The following is a 19,113-nucleotide window of genomic DNA, read 5'->3' on the forward strand; positions in this document are numbered from 1 at the left end:
ACAAGATCTAACATCCGTCTGTCACTCAAATCGAGTTTTCGTCATTTACTGTGAACCTAATTTTGTCGGCTTTACAGAAAATCAAAGACACACCCTTCAATCCAGTCAACTAGGAGTTTTTGATTGACTTTATCAAACGCTTTGCTTAAGTCCAAGCAATATCATCAAGTTGGTTGTATACCGGCAAGGAACACATATACCATGCTGGTGTTCCACCCGGAACTCCTCGGGGAAAAGATAGTTCAGGATGACTGGTGTTTCTCTCATCCTTGATTACGCCTAACCAGTTCACCACGCACGTTTTTCCCTGCTACTGACATCAAAGCTTAAGGTCAGTAATTTTCCATTTTTACATTTCATTACCTTCCTGCTTTTGTAGATAAAAAATAGCTTGTTCACAGTCTTCCAGATTTTCCCTTTTTTGGAACAGTAACGCTGGCGGAATTGCAATTTCTTTTATTGCTAGCAGGACGTTGTAATAGAGTATACAAGGACCGGACGTCTTGTTCGTCTACCTATCAACTTACCTACCTGGCTTCGGTCTGTTAGTTAGACGATTTCGTCTCTTGACCACCTTGAATAGTTCGTAATCATTGATGCTTAGATGCGCCTTTTTACTTTATCTTAATCCTTATATGTTTGGTTGTGTTTTGGCGGGTTCCTCTTTTCTATTTACACAAATCCCCGCATGTCTATTTACAGTTCTTTGGTCCTTATTTTATATCATACTTGTAATGTCTCATATTCTTAATTAAATATTGAATATTGTCTTTTTTGTTTGTCTATTATATGACTTTAGTTGGAAAGAACCCTGCCTTCATGACCACTTTTATACCAGTATGGACCATCTGCTTTAATAAGATACATTTCTTGCGGCTCCAAAAGGCGAAGTTCAACACATTATGGCACCTCTTGGATAAACTATGTTTGTCTGGAGTAGGCGAATCTCAGTTGGCTTGAAAAGTATTTGAAAGTATTTAATCCAAAGGTAAGTCTCTGTTGATGTCGTGTTTCTTTGATTTTGACGCCTAGCTTTAGTGTATACATAGTGTCTTCCATCTGGCTATTCCATGATTTCCCTTGTTCTTTTGTAATATCCGAATTTGCATATTACAGAGTTATCTGCACTTGCGGGTAGGTATTGATTGTGACGTCATGTGTTTGGGAGCTTAACGTCGAACGTTTCGGAGAAAACGACGTGAATTGCGCACACAAAATAATGACGTAACAATCGATAACTACCCGCAAGGGAGCTAACTCTGTAATATGCAAAGACGGAATAATCTACGTATAAATTATGAAATCCCAGTCAAGATTATCTTGCCAATTTGTTGTCTCCGTCATTAATTCATCTCGTATATGTTGTCATGCACAATCAATATTGTGAATTTTACGTTAAAGCGAATAGTCGGGCAAGTGACTGTAAAATCGGTAAAAATGGTATTAATATATCCGGTATAATTTCTTATGAATTAGAAAAATAAAACTTTCCGTCAAAATCGCTGTACATGCGAAGAAAATAATAATATCTATGGGAATCCTAAAAGTCCTCCCGACCGGCTATGAGTGCAGGTCAATCTTAACGCATGCGCAACATCAACCACTCTCCGTAGTAAACAAAACATGGCTACCGTAGTTTTGAACCAAAAGGTTTCCGCCAAAACAACCAACTGACTCACCTAAAATGCGAAAGGAAAGGCAATGGAGCAGCGACAATCCCAACAACTGACTCGGTAAACATTACGACGCATGGAGAGTGTTAATACAACTTGTTATAGTGAAGAGAACAGTTCAAACGAGCACGCGGCTCCGGACCGCTACTGTACGTACAGGCCTACTACCCGGTACTCCCTGCTCAGCTGATAGTGAGTGAGTCTTCGTATTTTGATCATTATGTAAATAGTCCCTAGCAGTATTTTTTCATAAATGAGTGATCACATATGGTCACATGTTTCATACCTGTTCCCCAATCGCGTAAAACGTAACCCTGGGGTAAATAGCGGTTCTTTCGTGGGGCCTCTTTAGGGGTAATGAATGCCCTGTATTTTTAGGTCATCTGACCCGAAGGGTCAGGATGACCTATTGTCATCATGCACCGTCCGTCGTCGTGCGCCGTGCGCCGTGCGCCGTGCGCCGTCCGCCGTGCGCCGTCCGCCGTGCGCCGTGCGCCGTGCGTAAACTTTTTATTCAAACGACTTCTTCTCAAGAACCAGAAGGCCCAGGGTACTCATATTTGGCGTGTAGGTTGCTGGGATGGAGGGCTACCAAGTTTGTTCAAATGAATGACCTTGACCTTCATTCAAGGTCACAGGGGTCAAAAAGGCTAAAAATTTTAAACAACTTCTTCTCAAGAACCAGAAGGCCCAGGGTACTGATATTTGCCCTGTAGGATGCTGGGATGAAGGGCTACCAAGTTTGTTCGAATAAATGACCTTGACCTTCATTCAAGGTCACGAGGGTCAAATAGGCTAAAATCCTTTAAACAACTTCTTGTGAATAACTAAGAGGCCTAGAGACCTGATATTAGGCCTGTGGCATGCTGGGATGAAGGGCTACCAAGTTTGTTCAAATAAATGACCTTGACCTTCATTCAAGGTCACGAGGGTCAAATAGGCTAAAATCTTTAAACAACTTCTTCTCAAGAACCAGAAGGCCCAGGGTACTGATATTTGCCCTGTAGGATGCTGGGATGAAGGGCTACCAAGTTTGTTCAAATAAATGACCTTGACCTTCATTCAAGGTCACGAGGGTCAAAAAGGCTAAAATCCTTTAAATAACTTCTTGTGAATAACTAAGAGGCCTAGAGACCTGATATTAGGCCTGTGGCATGCTGGAATGAAGGGCTACTAAGTTTGTTCAAATAAATGACCTTGACCTTCATTCAAGGTCTCGAGGGTCAAATAGGCTAAAATCTTTAAACAACTTCTTCTCAAGAACCAGAAGGCCCAGGGTACTGATATTGGGCCTGTGACATGCTTGGATGAAGGGCTACCAAGTTTGTTCAAATGAATGACCTTGACCTTCAATCAAGGTCACATGGGTCAAAAAGGCTAAAATCTTTAAACAACTTCTTCTCAAGAACCAGAAGGCCCAGGGTACTGATATTTTCCCTGTAGGATGCTGGGATGAAGGGCTACCAAGTTTGTTCAAATAAATGACCTTGACCTTCATTCAAGGTCACAGGGGTCAAATAGGCTAAAATCCTTTAAATAACTTCTTGTGAATAACTAAGAGGCCTAGAGACCTGATATTAGGCCTGTGGCATGCTGGGATGAAGGGCTACCAAGTTTGTTCAAATAAATGACCTTGACCTTCATTCAAGGTCACGAGGGTCAAATAGGCTAAAATCTTTAAACAACTTCTTCTCAAGAACCAGAAGGCCCAGGGTACTGATATTTGGCCTGTAGGATGCTGGGATGAAGGGCTACCAAGTTTGTTCAAATAAATGACCTTGACCTTCATTCAAGGTCACGAGGGTCAAAAAGGCTAAAATCTTTAAACAACTTCTTCTCAAGAACCAGAAGGCCCAGGGTACTGATATTTGCCCTGTAGGATGCTGGGATGGAGGGCTACCAAGTTTGTTCAAATAAATGACCTTGACCTTCATTCAAGGTCACGAGGGTCAAATAGGCTAAAATCTTTAAACGACTCCTTCTCAAGAACCAGAAGGCCCAGGGTACTGATATTGGGACTGTGACATGCTTGTATGAAGGGCTACCAAGTTTGTTCGAATAAATGACCTTGACCTTCATTCAAGGTCACAGGGGTCAAATAGGCTAAAATCCTTTAAACAACTGCTTGTGAATAACTAAGAGGCCTAGAGACCTGATATTAGGCCTGTGGCATGCTGGGATGAAGGGCTACCAAGTTTGTTCAAATAAATGACCTTGACCTTCATTCAAGGTCACGAGGGTCAAAAAGGCTAAAATATTTAAACAACTTCTTCTCAAGAACCAGAAGGCCCAGGGTACTGATATTTGCCCCGTAGGATGCTGGGATGAAGGGCTACCAAGTTTGTTCAAATGAATGACCTTAACCTTCATTCAAGGTCACGGGGGTCAAAAAGGCTAAAATCTTTAAACGACTTCTTCTCAAGAACCAGAAGGCCCAGGGTACTGATATTTGGCCTGTAGGATGCTGGGATGAAGGGCTACCAAGTTAGTTCAAATAAATGACCTTGACCTTCATTCAAGGTCACAGGGGTCAAATAGGCTAAAATCATTTAAACAAATTCTTGTGAATAACTATGAGGCCTAGAGACCTGATATTAGGCCTGTGGCATGCTGGGATGAAGGGCTACCAAGTTTGTCCAAATGAATGACCTTGATCTTCATTCAAGGTCACAGGGGTCAAATAGGCTAAAATCTTTAAATGAATTCTTCTTAAGAACCAGAAGGCCCAGGGTACTGATATTGGGCATGTAGCATGCTGGGATGAAGGACTACCAAGTTTGTTCAAATGAATTACCTTGACCTTCAATCAAGGTCACAGTGGTCAAATAGGCTAAAATCTTTAAACGATTATGTTGTATTGTACTAATAGTCAGATGACCGTTAAGGCCAATGGGCCTCTTGTTATAAAATGAACCGTTGTAATGCATGTACAGTTAGAATGTAACCGCTAGTGCATTATCAAGCTAAGATTTGTTTCAATTAATCTATAATATTATGCTACCGGTCAATTCATACAGTTCTGATGTATATATTTATAGATTTTTAATTTGTAAATTTTTGTTCTGTACATGTTCTGGTAGTGTTATACACATACATTGTATATAGGATTTACATTGTAGGTTAATTGGTAAAATTGTATTGTATATGTTCTGATATACACATATACATATGTACATGTAGGTTTTAGCTTGTTCTTTAGATATATTTGGAGGACACATACAGTATTATTTCTGGTCATAATAATAAATAGTGTTTGTATATTTATTACAACTGTACCTGGTTCATGTGTATGTACTGCAGCCATGTATCATTTATAATTATTCTGAATTTTTGTTGGAACTATAGATAATGAATTTTGTATCTTTTTTGAAACAATATTTGATTCTATCAAATGCATCAGTGACACATTCACAACTTATAAAATGTTTTCCAATATGGACCTAGAAGATCATGAACAGAACATTTAAACAGTATTAATTTATTAAATGTTCCTTTCAACTGTAATCATTAAATAAAATTATGATGCAATACTTTTTCATTGTTTAACTTTGTAGAAATATTTGTTTATATTAGTCCTCTAGATCCAGTGATTATAATTCTTGCATCCATATGCCGGCCCATTTGTTTGTCAGGGCTTGTGAGATAGCTTTTCAATTACTTTTAAAATATAAGGATTTTTTTTTACATATAGCAATATAGATACCATTGTCTTAGGATTTCTAAATTCTACTTTACAAGAGAGTAGACTCAACATATAAATAAAACCATAAAACTAGCAAGTTATCTGAAATGTTAAAAATCTTTTTGTCTGAACCAAATTTCACATTTATTGTCTATGTGTAACTTGTACATAGACCATTTATGTATTAATACTGTAGTAACAGTGATTACAAACACATAGACTAAAATGTAGTATGTAGTACTATGTACATCTGTCTTTGATTTGAGTTCTAAACAAAAAAGTGGTACCTATTGGTAAGTTGTGACTTGGGCGGAGGGTAAAATACAGAAGAAATAGCTACACATGGAAAAAAGAAAGATATACAGTACCATATGGATTCAAAGTTGCTCCAAAATCAATGAGACTAAATAACCAAAATAAAGCCATGTAAACCCCAAATATGCAATGACCAGATCAATGATAAAGCACCCTTCCACTTCCAGTTATCTGTAGCTATTTCTTCTATATTTCAACCCCCCACTCAAGTTACAACTTCCCAACCTCATGATTCTTCTGTCTTTTAGCCCACCCCCAACACCCAACACCCACATACCTGATTTTGATTGTCATGTTATTTCAGGTTCCTATTCAGGTATTATTCCTAAAAACCAAAAGGGTATACACACTGTGTACTCTCAAAGGAGGGGAACCACTTCATTCAAAAATGGAATTTACAATTTCATCTTAATTTTGAAATTTTCAATTTAATTATTAATTACTGGACTATTAAAACAGTATAGAACCCCTCGGCTACAGACAAAGTACTGTGGTACACATTTCTCTTAATTAATTACTATTCTTCAACTCAATCATCTTTTTCTCCAGAGCACAAAAAAGAACAGGAAACAACAGAAAAGGAAAGTAACATACATGTAGGCCTATATGTTTTCTGGAAATATATATGATGTGTTAATTCTCACAGCATAGGCCTACATGAATGTGAAGAATTAAATATTATCAATGTTTGAGAGAATTTCCTAGTTGTAATTCTATAGCAGCTACATGGAATGTACGTTTACATATATACATTGTACGATACATATACATCATAAAAGTCCAGCTGGACATTCATGTCATCTCTCTCCAGAACTCAAATATTGTTTACAAAAAAAAAACAACCAGAGACATAGATAATTTAATTAAATCTCTGCAAAAAACTACACGAATAATTGAACACATATATTGTACTTGTAAAATATCTATGTATGAGCTAATTTATTTTCACATCTTTGACAGCTACATGCATGGACGTTCTATGGAACGTTTTCGTGTGGTTTTAAATGGGAAATTATGTTACGATTATTTGTATTTAACCTTCATGATTCGGTTGATGTAAAATACGACGAATGCGATGCTGCAATAATTGCCCCTTGCCGGGGCCCCATCTCTGCATCGGCCGAATATTTGTGTCGATTTCCATGTACAAGATGCTTTTATCGAAAAATGATTACAAAGCATTGTCATTAATGTAAGAATACTTCATTTGCATCAAATGTATCATCTCAAAACAACAATTTGCATACCGCATTAGTGGTTTATCACACGAAACGAAACCGACACGACTGAGAAACACATGTCCATGTTGACATTTCCACGCAGCCTCGTTTTCAAAGAGTTTGGCGAATTTATATTTAGAACTGTGCTAAATTTACACGGGGCTTCCCCAAAATTTCGATGGTCAAAACTGGACACCGTAAGCAGAACTTGACCATCATTATGGTATACAATGACTTTTGGAAGGCCAAAGAACGCATTTAGACTGGTTTCCTTTGCCCGACTATTCACTTTAATTTCTTTGAAAAATAAAGTAATTTCGTTTGAAAAAATCACATGAAATTGATTTGGATGCCTTTTCACATGAAATCTACGAGAGCATTTTCACATGAAATTCACTTCTCAACGAAATTCCTGCGAAATGAATGTTAAAATAAATACTTTGTAATAGCCTCAAAAGTGATTTCGGTATGTCAACGCTTGCTAGCTTCAATACAATATGAAGTTCAATATATATAATAAATGTCAAGTAGTTCATTGCGAATACGCAAAATAAAATCACAGCTTGCACTCGCCCTACGAGAGAATCGTGATGTGTAAATAAGGAAATGAAAATGGGAACTTATATATCTTGTTTAAAACTCAAATGTAAATGTAAACAATATAATATATGTATAAGAACGAAGGCTTTTGAAAATTTCGAAAATAAACAACAAAATCTTTAAAGTATCTAAATATATATTTTTTATTTCTGATAATAGTAAATCGACATGTATGAATAAAATTCTCCAAATATATACATATAATATAGATGTAATAAAGCTACGACAGTGATAGGAATGTTGGCATCAAATACTATCCATATCTGCTTTGTTTTATTGGACGCATTAAAATATTTAAATATCCCGTTGCAGCGATAATTGAAAGGGAAATGCATGTTAGCAGAATTCAAAAATGATATTAATCAGTTTAACAAACTTATTTGTAATCTTTACTTATATTATTGTAGTTTTATAAGTTTGCGAAATTAATTGTAATTTTTAATTTAATTGCATATTGTCTTGTCTGACGGAGAAACAAGTCAATGTTGCTTTAATAAGTTACCCAATATCGCTATGAATCCCTGGGACAGAGTGGTTCTTCATTATAGTATCTAAATGTTATCAAATTTAAAAAAAAAAAACAAAAAAAAAACTTTTCGCAATATATAAACTAAATATTAATGTATTTTGTTCTATATAAAACGGCACATGCCGCAAACTGCATAGATTATACACATGATTATTACTGTACAAAATAATAGAAACCGAGACGAGTTATTGCCTAAATCTTATAAGATTTCTTTCAGCATAATTATTTTGGCAGTTTCATAATGTTGTGAGTCATCGAATATAAATCATAGCAGTGTTAAAACCACACTTAAATTTGTTACTGTCGAGTTAATAAGAGTATTGAAAGTATTATTATAAAAGTATTGTATATTTTATGTGTTATTCGGGTATTTTTATATTCTCGATAACCGCTAAGATAATTAATGAGATTATCGCTTTTCCACACTTCTGTTAAACGCAGTTCGTTGTTTCTGGTCATGTAAGTATTTTGCATCCTTTGAATATCCAGTTTGAATCACCATAGTTCTTTACACATTGGTTTTGTTAATATAGTAATGAGATTCTTACCCTAATCACCAAATTCCTAAGCGCTCTCGTGGCATAATTCTATGATATTTCCAATACTACAATTAAACAATTCTAGAGTTTTGTGAATGTTGCGCCCCTCTCGTCTGAAAATGTGGGATTTTGATGTCCTGACGAGCTACCATTGAATGTCCTATCAGCTTTCTGTTCTGTGTAATCCATGGGTACCTGTTGAGCAGATATAGGGACCGCCTGTCGCCCATCTAGTTTCTGTAGATCCTTCTCGCTCCAGTACTCTGTAAGACTTATCTCCCCTCTATCCTGGGGCCGGAACTGATGAGGACGGAGTCCACTGGGCATCAACAACCGACGCGCCACCTAAAACAATGCATAAGTTTATAATTTCAGAATAAGTATTTTGGGCGCGTGGTATGAAGGGTTGGGTTGGAGGACGTAGCAAAGCGCTAAAAAAACTTTAGTATTAAGCGACTCTCATGTTTGTTATCTTTTATAATCTGTTTGCCAACTTATGTCATATCTATTCCTATCTAACTTATGCGAAAAACAACCCTTTTTTTACCATATTATGCTGTGACAGAGTTCATGATAACAGACATGTATCAGGCATTCTAAATTGTTTGTAAATATTTAGCTCAATACGTATAATGGTTCAAGTAGAGATCTGAATAGAATTTAAACCAAAAATACACAGTTCTTCATCCTCGATACGCCAGGGGTTACTATCACTGACGTAATATCCACCCCTGGACTATCTCATAGTAAATCTGGAAACAGACCAAGAGAAAAAAGTGACCAATCACAAGCCTGCAGAGACTCAGACTTCCTTTGATGGAGAGAGCGACGTCCAACTTCAGAGCAACACAGTCAACCACAATGTTCCGCTATACAATACTTTTGATATACACTAAAGGATGCCTTTTTTCACGTGAATGACGAAGACGATAGACCAATTGAACTAGAGGAAGAAATTACAATTTTACTTATAGCTTGAGATATTTTTTCTTTACCTCCTCTATAGGATGTTCACGGCTGTAGTAGAATAATTTGAAGACGGCGGTCAATGGTATCCATATTGCAGCGAATCCGGCCATGGTCCAACCTATTCCCACTGCCCATTGAGGGTACACGTATGTGGAGTCCGGTCGGCGGTAGTCCAGCTCGGCGTAATTAATGGCACTCAACACAAAGATTGTCTGAAATAAAGTAAATTCACCTGTAAAAAGGGTTAAATTAAGGAGAAGTTACACATTGGTTCACGTGAATGGTTTTTTCACATGGAATTCACGTACATGATTGGTATTTTGAATTCACATGTGTTTCACGTGAAATTCGTGTGAAAATTTCACGTAAAATTTACATGTGAAATCCCATGTGAAAATCACTTCCCAAAATCACATGTGAAGAAAACATACCTGTGTACGAAACATACCTGTACGAAACATACCTGTGTACGAAACCTTTGTTAAAATGGGGAAAATGATTAACTACTGTGTAAGAGGAGGTTTCACTACAACCATGGCCTCAATTTCACCTGGAAATATTTTATAAAGAATAAGCAAGTTCTGTGACTTAACTGTAATTTATTGTAATTTTAGATTCTTGATACACGTGTTGAACTTTGACTATTGATTAGAAATTTACTTTTTTGAAAAATGCAACATTAATTTAAAGTTTTCAAATTGTAATCAAATTACATATATTAATTATACTTCTGTTCGAATTTATTTTGAATAGGAATTTCTGTAAATCATCTCCTTTTGCATGAATGTTACTTTCGCGAATTAAGTGATGCATGTAAAATCGCGAAATTTGATCTCCGCAAAATATTTTCATCTCTTAAATTGGTAGAAATATCCATTCAAAATTTAAATCTGTGAATGTTAATCTTTGCGAACTTGTAGTGAAATTGAAATCGCGAAATTTAGTTACCGCGAAAGAAAGTATAAAAAATAAATTGGAGTTACTTCCCTTTGTTAATGAAGGGTATACTGACCATACAGAAAATAGGAGACAGAACGGTCCAGCATATTGCCATGAATGGATTGATTCGATATCCCATCATCATTTCAATGTTGTCATAGAAACGTCTGATGCCTAAAATAAATAGCTTATCGTTTTAATCAAATATCTTTGAATTTCACACACACATTCGCACAAATCAATCATTTTTTTAAACTCTAATTTCCTAAAACCATTCAAAGTTTCTTTCATACTGACGTACATGTATAATAACACATGCATTTAAAAGGGTGGATACAGTGAGATAATGGTAAGATATAGAAAAGTATACAATTTACAATTCATAAATTCTTTAAAAATCACTGTAAGGTTATTATTTATCATTAAAGTTTTAACGAAATGGATCTGAATAGTTATGCATAATGCATTCATTTTTTATGAAATTGCAACGAGTAAAATAATAAAAGACTGGGCATTTATTTTTTAATTAGTGTAATTAAATTGAGAAATATACATATATGTTTCTGTCAAAATACAAAAAGTGTAGATAACCTAGCTCAAATGATTCTTCTGAGCAACAGTTTTTGAGAGTGAACCGAGGTCGCCATGTTCATTAAGATGCAGACAATCTACTCTAAATTTATGAACGGATTTCAAAATAAGTTTTCTTTTTTTTCCGTAGAATCACCTACCGTAGATCCAAGCCACACCAACACATTCAAAGAAGGCCACAAAAAGGATGATCCTACTACCAGAATAATAGTCAAACAACTGGAACACGTACATCCCTCCCTGGAAAATAGAACCATCGCTAATAATATTAGAGCGCTCGTTATAAACAAACCTCGCCTTTCATAATAACACCAAGAATGTGTTGAAAGTTTTTTTTTTCGTTTTCTATATTTGTCTACAAATAAGCCCTATATGTGTATATTATAAAGTAAACACTTTTTTATTATTGTAATTCAAACTATATAAGACATATGAAAACTGAAAATAAAAAATAAAAATTAAAAAAAAAGTTTTTTTTTTCTTCTTCTGTTTTTTCAAATACGACATATGAACTTAAATAAAGCGCTCCCTGTGTTCCATTTACAATTTGCAGTTGTCCAGTTTGCATTAAGTTTCTCGTAACAACAAACGGAATGCAGGTAGGTGTAAACTATTAACTATACGACTCTTCGCAGAACGTACCTCTGTTACCATGGAGAGCCCAACGAGGTAGGATACAGCACATACACAACCAATGAAGACTTCCTTCCTGTATCCTTTCCTGAGGTAGTTCGGCCACTGGTCAACTATAGCGGTCACTACGCCTTCTACACCCACAAACTGTGGAAGTTTAAATCGAAAATATGGATCATTGTACCTTCAAAGCATTTCTAATATCCTCATTTTATTAAAGTATTTTCTTTGCACAATTTTAAACATTAACATCAAGAACGATAAATAACAGTTGCTCATTTAAAAGATATTTAATCATAGAGGTTTTTCGTCCATGTTCTCAGAGGTATCCGAATCCGAAACTCAAAAATTTATCAAACCCATAGATAAAAATGTTCATTTGTATGAATACTGGTTCTGTGGACAATACTAGTATGCATGTTATCAAAATGGTCGAAAATCTTGGTCTCAGTGTGTTAAGAGTAACAAAGAATATTGGAGAGAAAATCGTCTTTTTTGAAGAATTTCATATGTTTTGGAAGACGTTGATTTTACATAATGGATACTTAATTTTGAATCATTGATGATCTGAAAGTTCAAATAGTTAGGATATAACGCAGATAAGATTGAAACACTCTAAACAAGTTAAATGTGAATAAAGGAGTTTGGACGTTGTAAATTCTTCAAAAATGATTCCTATTAACTTATTCACCCCTGATATTTTGAAATGAACTGTCCTAATCTTTGAATTAGAAGAGTCTATGTGCGTCTACAGGGGTGAAAGAGTTAATCATTAGCCCATTAAATTTCATAAGCGATTTTTATGGTCTTTGATTTAGAAGAGTCTAAATGTTTCTTCAGGGATGAAGCAGTATACCTGACTGTCGAGTCCCAGTAAAATCACCATCAAGAAGAACAGCACTGACCATATAGGAGCGCCAGGCATGAGGGACACAGCCTTGGGGTATGCTATGAAGGCCAAACCGGGACCTAAAATCCATTATAAATGAGGTCATCATCACACCATACATGTTGATAAAAAAATCTGGCAAAGAATTTATATAAGCTTTGAGCATGTTTTCCTAGCCAAAATATTCCATGTTTTGTATGTAAACATTTAAAATATTATTTCCATCTTACAGTGACGTTCCTCTGACTGAAACAGTCTTATGGTGCAGAAATGGACTTAAACTTATAATTTGTTACAACAGTGAAAAGTATTAATCCAACATAAATCGGCATCATAAAACGTGTAATAAACTTCTAATAATATTTTTTTTATAATTTCAACATTTCCAGAAGTTTCAGTTTCCTTGCAATGGTTTTTTTCCTGAAAATTTCAGACTGGTTTAATTAATTTAGAAACTCTTTCTAGCCTAGAATATTCTGTTCATATTGACTTAAAGGCTATTAATATTTGTAAGTTTAACGTGATCTGCAATTTCTAAAATAAAGCTGAGGTTTCTTGAAATTTGATAGTAATATTGGTAAGGGTTGAAGCACATGTCTGTCCCTACACAAACGCACCTGAAGCAGCCACCTTGTCCACTGTTGTATCTTGTAAGAACGCCATATGACCCAAAATGGTGAAGATAAGAAACCCAGCAAATATACTTGTACCACTGTTGGCCAGAGCAAATATAATGGCGTCCCTAAAAATAAAGCATATAGGTTGAATATTTTCAAGGAAGTGTTAAGAGATTCAGACGTGAACGTAGTAGATTGTAGTCAATAGTACAGACAAAGGAGACAATGCTTTTAATAAACTGAACTACAAGAGATTGAGGGAATTTCGGTAATATACCGAGGCATCTTCAACGCTTGGTATACCCACGGCCCTTAGCTTTATAATATTGTGTTTTAGCTTTAACACGTGAGAATATGGTGCTAATTTTTAATCTGTGTTTTGAAGCAGTTTCGAAATTGGCATGTTTGAAATAAAAAGTATTTTCACGATACAAGTTTAACGAGTTACTGTTTTTCCAAGAGGAGCTTGATATTGTATAACCGGTTTCACTGGACATTGGTCTGTTCGCAAAAAAATTGATCCACGAAATTGCTCGATCATACATAACCTGAAAATTCGCAAAAAGTTTTATCTGTGTTAATTACTGGCTATGCGGTATTTTCTTTACAAATTGTTTACCTGTACGAGTTGTGGTTGAAGAGATTGTAGCTACCTAGAGCTGTCAAGGCACCAATGGCAATAGAGTATGAGAAGAAAATTTGTGTTCCCGCATCTACCCATACCTGTAAATAATATTAGTGAACTATTTAGATTTTAGACTATCCTAATAGGCAAATCTTACATTACCATTCTGAAGACACATTTTATTTTGCATGTTTATTTATCATAAGAGAGAAATATGTAAATTTTACAACAAACATCTATAAATAGAGATGCACATCAAAATTATAGGATGAGTCTATATATAAGGTAAACTATGTATTATCAAAATTAATGTCAATGATTTTGTTAAGAGAAAAGTAAAGAAAAAAGTAAATTGTACACCTTTTTATACCCAATGTATCAAAATACTTATACATGACATCTTAGTCAGTTTATCTTAGAAAAAGAATGCCACTAATAATATGGACAAGCTATATGTCAGGTTGAATTACATTACGCGATCGATACAAAGAAATGAGTTACTAACGGTTATTGAAAATTTGAATTGTAAATCTGACCTCGATCTCTAATAATTTTGTGATGTTTGGTTTGACGTAGAACTCTACTCCGTCTATAGCGCCTTCCAGTAGAGAGTTTCGTATTAACAGGGCCAACATGAAGAGGTAGGGCGAGGTAGCTGTCACATACATCACCTACAATAAGTTCATTATCTTCATTAACGAAAACGTAACATTTCATCACATTCATTAACTTAAATATGACATTTTATCATCTTTGTTAAAGATGCTCCACCGCCGACAAATTGTATTTTTTCAATATCAGAAATAGGATAAGACAATTTGGTATTTTTCTTCAGTTACAAAAGGTATGTAATTTACACCATTACCACCATTGGGAAATTTGAGCTTCTAATTTTACTTTAGGATTAAAATATTAGAAATAATTAATTGCATCCCGAAAAAATTCCGTGGCCTATGTTCTATATAAAATGAAGTTAGGACTGCACATGCACCGAAAGTAAATGATTTTATATTATTTTTTGTGATAATTAGACATATATATACACGACTAAACACCAATTATTGTTCAAATGATGAGTATCATTTATGGTCTGTCGGTGATTTTATTTCATAACCTTTGAACATTGAAGAAAACTCTTACATTTCATCATCTTCATAAACGAAACTGTACGTTTCATTATCTTCATTGACGAAAACGTTACATTTCAACATCTTCATAAACGAAAACGTTACACATCAGCATATTCATTAACTTAAACTTCATGTTTCATTGCCTTTATTGAAGTAAATGTTACATTTCATCACCTTCCTAAACGAAAACTTTATATTTCATCATTCTTCATTGAAGAAAAAGTTACATTACATCACTTTCATTTACGAAAACGTGATATTTGACTGCCTTCATTGAAGAAAACTGTTACATTTCATCATCTTCATAAACGAAAACGTTACATTTCAGCATCTTCATTAACTAAAACAATATGCTTCATTATAGTAATAGTTACAGTAATAGGGTTTTCTTTTGAAATCTTTGGTTTATTTAAAAACACCCTAAAAGTGAAGAATATGGATCACTAGTCTTGTGTCACAATGGAACATGTGACAATTTTTTCATTACTTAACCAGGCGCTTTAACTCCTGAAGGCTTTTATTAACAAAATCCTTCCTGAAGATTATTTTATAACAGGTCAAACAAACACTTACCTTTCCTGAAGACTTGATGCCTTTACAGATACAGAGGTAGACAACTATCCAGGCGAACAGAAGTGTGAGGGCCAGATCCCACTTCACCGGCCCCATATGTTCGATACCATCGGAAATGGCCAGCACCTTCCGCCTAAAAACGTATCGTGTCACATTTTATATTGATATTCTCATACAAAACGGTAAATTGTGCTAGTGATCAATAACATGGACGGCTGGATTAATAATAATATTCTTCGGCCGACCATCTTTCAAGCTTGAAAACAAACATACAGATGTACTTCTACCATTTGGGTCAAGTTTAGTAAAACTTTAATTGTTTATACCACATCAAAATCAAAGTCGGGCAAGAATAGTGCGAGTTGTAAGTAAATATTTTATCTTACTTTCCTTTTTTACGTATAACGCGTTAAAAAGATCAATATAAATGCTAATGAAAGAAAAATTAAAGAGAAAAAATGATGATATGGGCCAGATTATTTCAATAATTTCAAATGTTTCTAAGAGCAAAATATTTTTGTAGTCGTATTCACAGATCAACATTAATAATTTTAATCTCCCAGAATTCTGTGACGGCGTCTAACGTTTTTATTGCGGTGATGTTACTAATTTTAACCTTGATTTCAGACTTACTCCCAGAATTCTGTGACGGCATCTAACTTTTTCAATGCTGTGACGTTACTGGTGACGTTAGCTAAAGTAGCGTTGAGGCCGGCACCGGCCTCCTCAGAAAACGTCGAACATCTATCGGTATTCCACCAGTTATCGCAAGTGGCCCAGGGCAGCTCCAGGGCGAACGAACTAAACATGTAGTAAAACGCCCAACACAGGATCACATTGTAGTAGCAGTTCAAGAAGAAGACGATGATTGTTGTTGATATGCCCAGACCTATGAAAACATGGACAATGATAAGATGTTTAATGGTCTGTTCACAGTTCACAGGACAATGGTATCGGAGAGCAATACCAGGTCAACACTCCAGCTAGAACGAATATACGTACCCGGCCTACTAAACATTTCGGCCGGGTACGAATTGGTCCCTATGTGTCGTAGTGGAGCACTGCCTCCGAAAATCACTCGTGCACAGTTTTCTATACTTCTTTGTAGGTTTCCAATTGTTTTATGCGTATACATGCATTTACATATTATTTTTGTCCAAAACAAACATAACTATCATTCTTAATATCTTACGTACCGTTCACAAGACGTCAAATTCACAATTTGTGGACTTGCCTTATAAATTCCATTCAGAAAGACCTTCATATGTATTATGGAAAAAAATAATTCCTCGCTGAGAATTTGATAGTTTATGTGGTTCAGTTTTATTGTCTAGTAGGTAAGCGATATCAAACAAGTACGATAAAATTGCAAACACACGTTTTATAATGGTTTGCATAATCATTACTTTGCTCCATTAGCAGTAATAGGCACCAATTGTAGCTCTAAAGACGACACCATTTCTGTCTAAAAGTCTTTTGAGCTACAATATTGCAGCTACACTCCAGCAAGCCCCGCATTCAAGCGCCCAGTATCTGATTCTGACATGGTGTAAGCATATTGACTTTGATATTACTATGCATGAGACCTATGATAATATTAAGTATATTTTCTGCGATATTGTTTTAGTGATTGTTTCTGAATTTGCTTAATTTTTCTGCTGTTTTAAATATCAAAATATGATGTGTTTTACTATTAGGAGGACTATGTGGTAGATAAGTCGTTGGTTAACATGTAAATCCAATAAAAACAGTTTATCATTATCATTATATGGCTATGGCTATTTCAAGTTCTTTTAAATCATTTGTTACACACATAATTCTGTTCACTCTTTGAATTGGAAGCGTCTATTAGTTCATTGAATGGAAAATCATTCAACATTTTCAGAATTGTTTTGATTCTCTGAAATAAGAATATTTATTTTGAAAGAAAAAATGCATACTTAGGTTTTTCAGAACCATGAAATATAATGCTGTATTTTTCCCTGACGACGTCTTCCACTGGACCTACCTTGAAGTAAGGGACAGATGTTCCACGCCCCGAGACCACTGGTCCCCATAAACTGGCCCACGGCTACCTCCAGGTAGAACAATGGGATACCACCCACTACCACACATATCAGATAGGGGATGAGGAAGGCACCTGTAGCGACAAAATGGTTTACATAAGGTATATATTCATAACAAAACTACTCAGACTTAGGTAAGGGATGAGGGAGGCAGTTGTAACGTCAAAAAAGCTTATATAAAGTACACATTCATTACAATACTATTTAGATTTAAGTAGGGGATGAGAAAGGCACTGAAATGACAAAATAGCTTACATAAGGTACACAATCATTACAATACTACTCAGACTTAGGTAGGGGATGTGGAAGGAACTGTAATGATAAGATACCTTACATAAGAGACACATTAATTACAATACTACTCAGACTTAGGAAGGGGATGAGAAAGGAACCTGTAATGATAAGATACCTTACATAAGGAACACATTAATTACAATACTTCTCAGACTTAGGTAGGGGATGAGAAAGGAACCTGTAATGATAAGATACCTTACATTAGGAACACATTAATTACAATACTACTCAGACTTAGGTAGGGGATGAGAAAGGAACCTGTAATGATAAGATACCTTACATAAAAGACACATTAATTACAATACTACTCAGACTTAGGAAGGGGATGAGAAAGGAACCTGTAATGATAAGATACCTTACATAAGGAACACATTAATTACAATACTACTCAGACTTAGGTAGGGGATGAGAAAGGAACCTGTAATGATAAGATACCTTACATAAGGACACATTAATTACAATACTACTCAGACTTAGGTAGGGGATGAGAAAGGAACCTGTAATGATAAGATACCTTACATAAAGAACACATTAATTACAATACTACTCAGACTTAGGTAGGGGATGAGAAAGGAACCTGTAATGATAAGATACCTTACATAAAGAACACATTGATTACAATACTACTCAGACTTATGGTAGGGGATGAGAAAGGAACCTGTAATGATAAGATACCTTACATAATGAACACATTAATTACAATTTACTCAGACTTAGGAAGGGGATGAGAAAGGAACCTGTAATGATAAGATACCTTACATAAGGACACATTAATTACAATACTACTCAGACTTAGGTAGGGGATGAGAAAGGAACCTGTAATGATAAAATACCTTACATAAGGAACACATTAATTACAATACTTCTCAGACTTAGGAAGGGGATGAGAAAGGAACCTGTAATGATAAGATACCTTACATAAGGACACATTAATTGCAATACTACTCAGACTTAGGAAGGGGATGAGAAAGGAACCTGTAATGATAAGATACCTTACATAAGGACACATTAATTGCAATACTACTCAGACTTAGGAAGGGGATGAGAAAGGAACCTGTAATGATAAGATACCTTACATAAGGACACATTAATTGCAATACTACTCAGACTTAGGAAGGGGATGAGAAAGGAACATGTAATGATAAGATATCTTATATAAAGTACAGTAGACTGAGAATTGGTAAAATCACTGTATTACTAATCAGACGTAGACGAATAGATATTCATAA

General features: G+C 35.3%; 1 protein-coding gene and 1 long non-coding RNA gene across 2 annotated transcripts in view; one reads left to right on the forward strand and one right to left on the reverse strand.

Moving 5' to 3' along the window:
- LOC138328536 (uncharacterized) lies at positions 1 to 11,324 on the forward strand. Its single transcript, XR_011209221.1, has 3 exons — positions 1 to 331; positions 800 to 988; positions 11,188 to 11,324. It is a non-coding gene; the product is annotated as an uncharacterized lncRNA (long non-coding RNA).
- The window catches only part of LOC138328535 (sodium- and chloride-dependent GABA transporter 2-like), a 23,447-nt gene continuing 11,948 nt past the window's right edge, over positions 7,615 to 19,113 (reverse strand). Inside the window, exons 2-13 of the mRNA XM_069275386.1 lie at positions 17,533 to 17,664; positions 16,158 to 16,413; positions 15,525 to 15,657; positions 14,358 to 14,492; positions 13,816 to 13,919; positions 13,197 to 13,321; positions 12,547 to 12,659; positions 11,700 to 11,837; positions 11,198 to 11,297; positions 10,540 to 10,640; positions 9,554 to 9,739; positions 7,615 to 8,903 (exon numbers count right to left, since the gene is read on the reverse strand). Of these exons, the coding sequence (XP_069131487.1) occupies positions 8,640 to 8,903; positions 9,554 to 9,739; positions 10,540 to 10,640; positions 11,198 to 11,297; positions 11,700 to 11,837; positions 12,547 to 12,659; positions 13,197 to 13,321; positions 13,816 to 13,919; positions 14,358 to 14,492; positions 15,525 to 15,657; positions 16,158 to 16,413; positions 17,533 to 17,664 (1,787 nt within the window). The 3' untranslated portion in view covers positions 7,615 to 8,639. The remainder of the gene's footprint in view (positions 8,904 to 9,553; positions 9,740 to 10,539; positions 10,641 to 11,197; positions 11,298 to 11,699; positions 11,838 to 12,546; positions 12,660 to 13,196; positions 13,322 to 13,815; positions 13,920 to 14,357; positions 14,493 to 15,524; positions 15,658 to 16,157; positions 16,414 to 17,532; positions 17,665 to 19,113) is intronic.

This window comes from Argopecten irradians, chromosome 7, assembly GCF_041381155.1.
Source record: "Argopecten irradians isolate NY chromosome 7, Ai_NY, whole genome shotgun sequence".
NCBI lineage: Eukaryota > Metazoa > Mollusca > Bivalvia > Pectinida > Pectinidae > Argopecten > Argopecten irradians.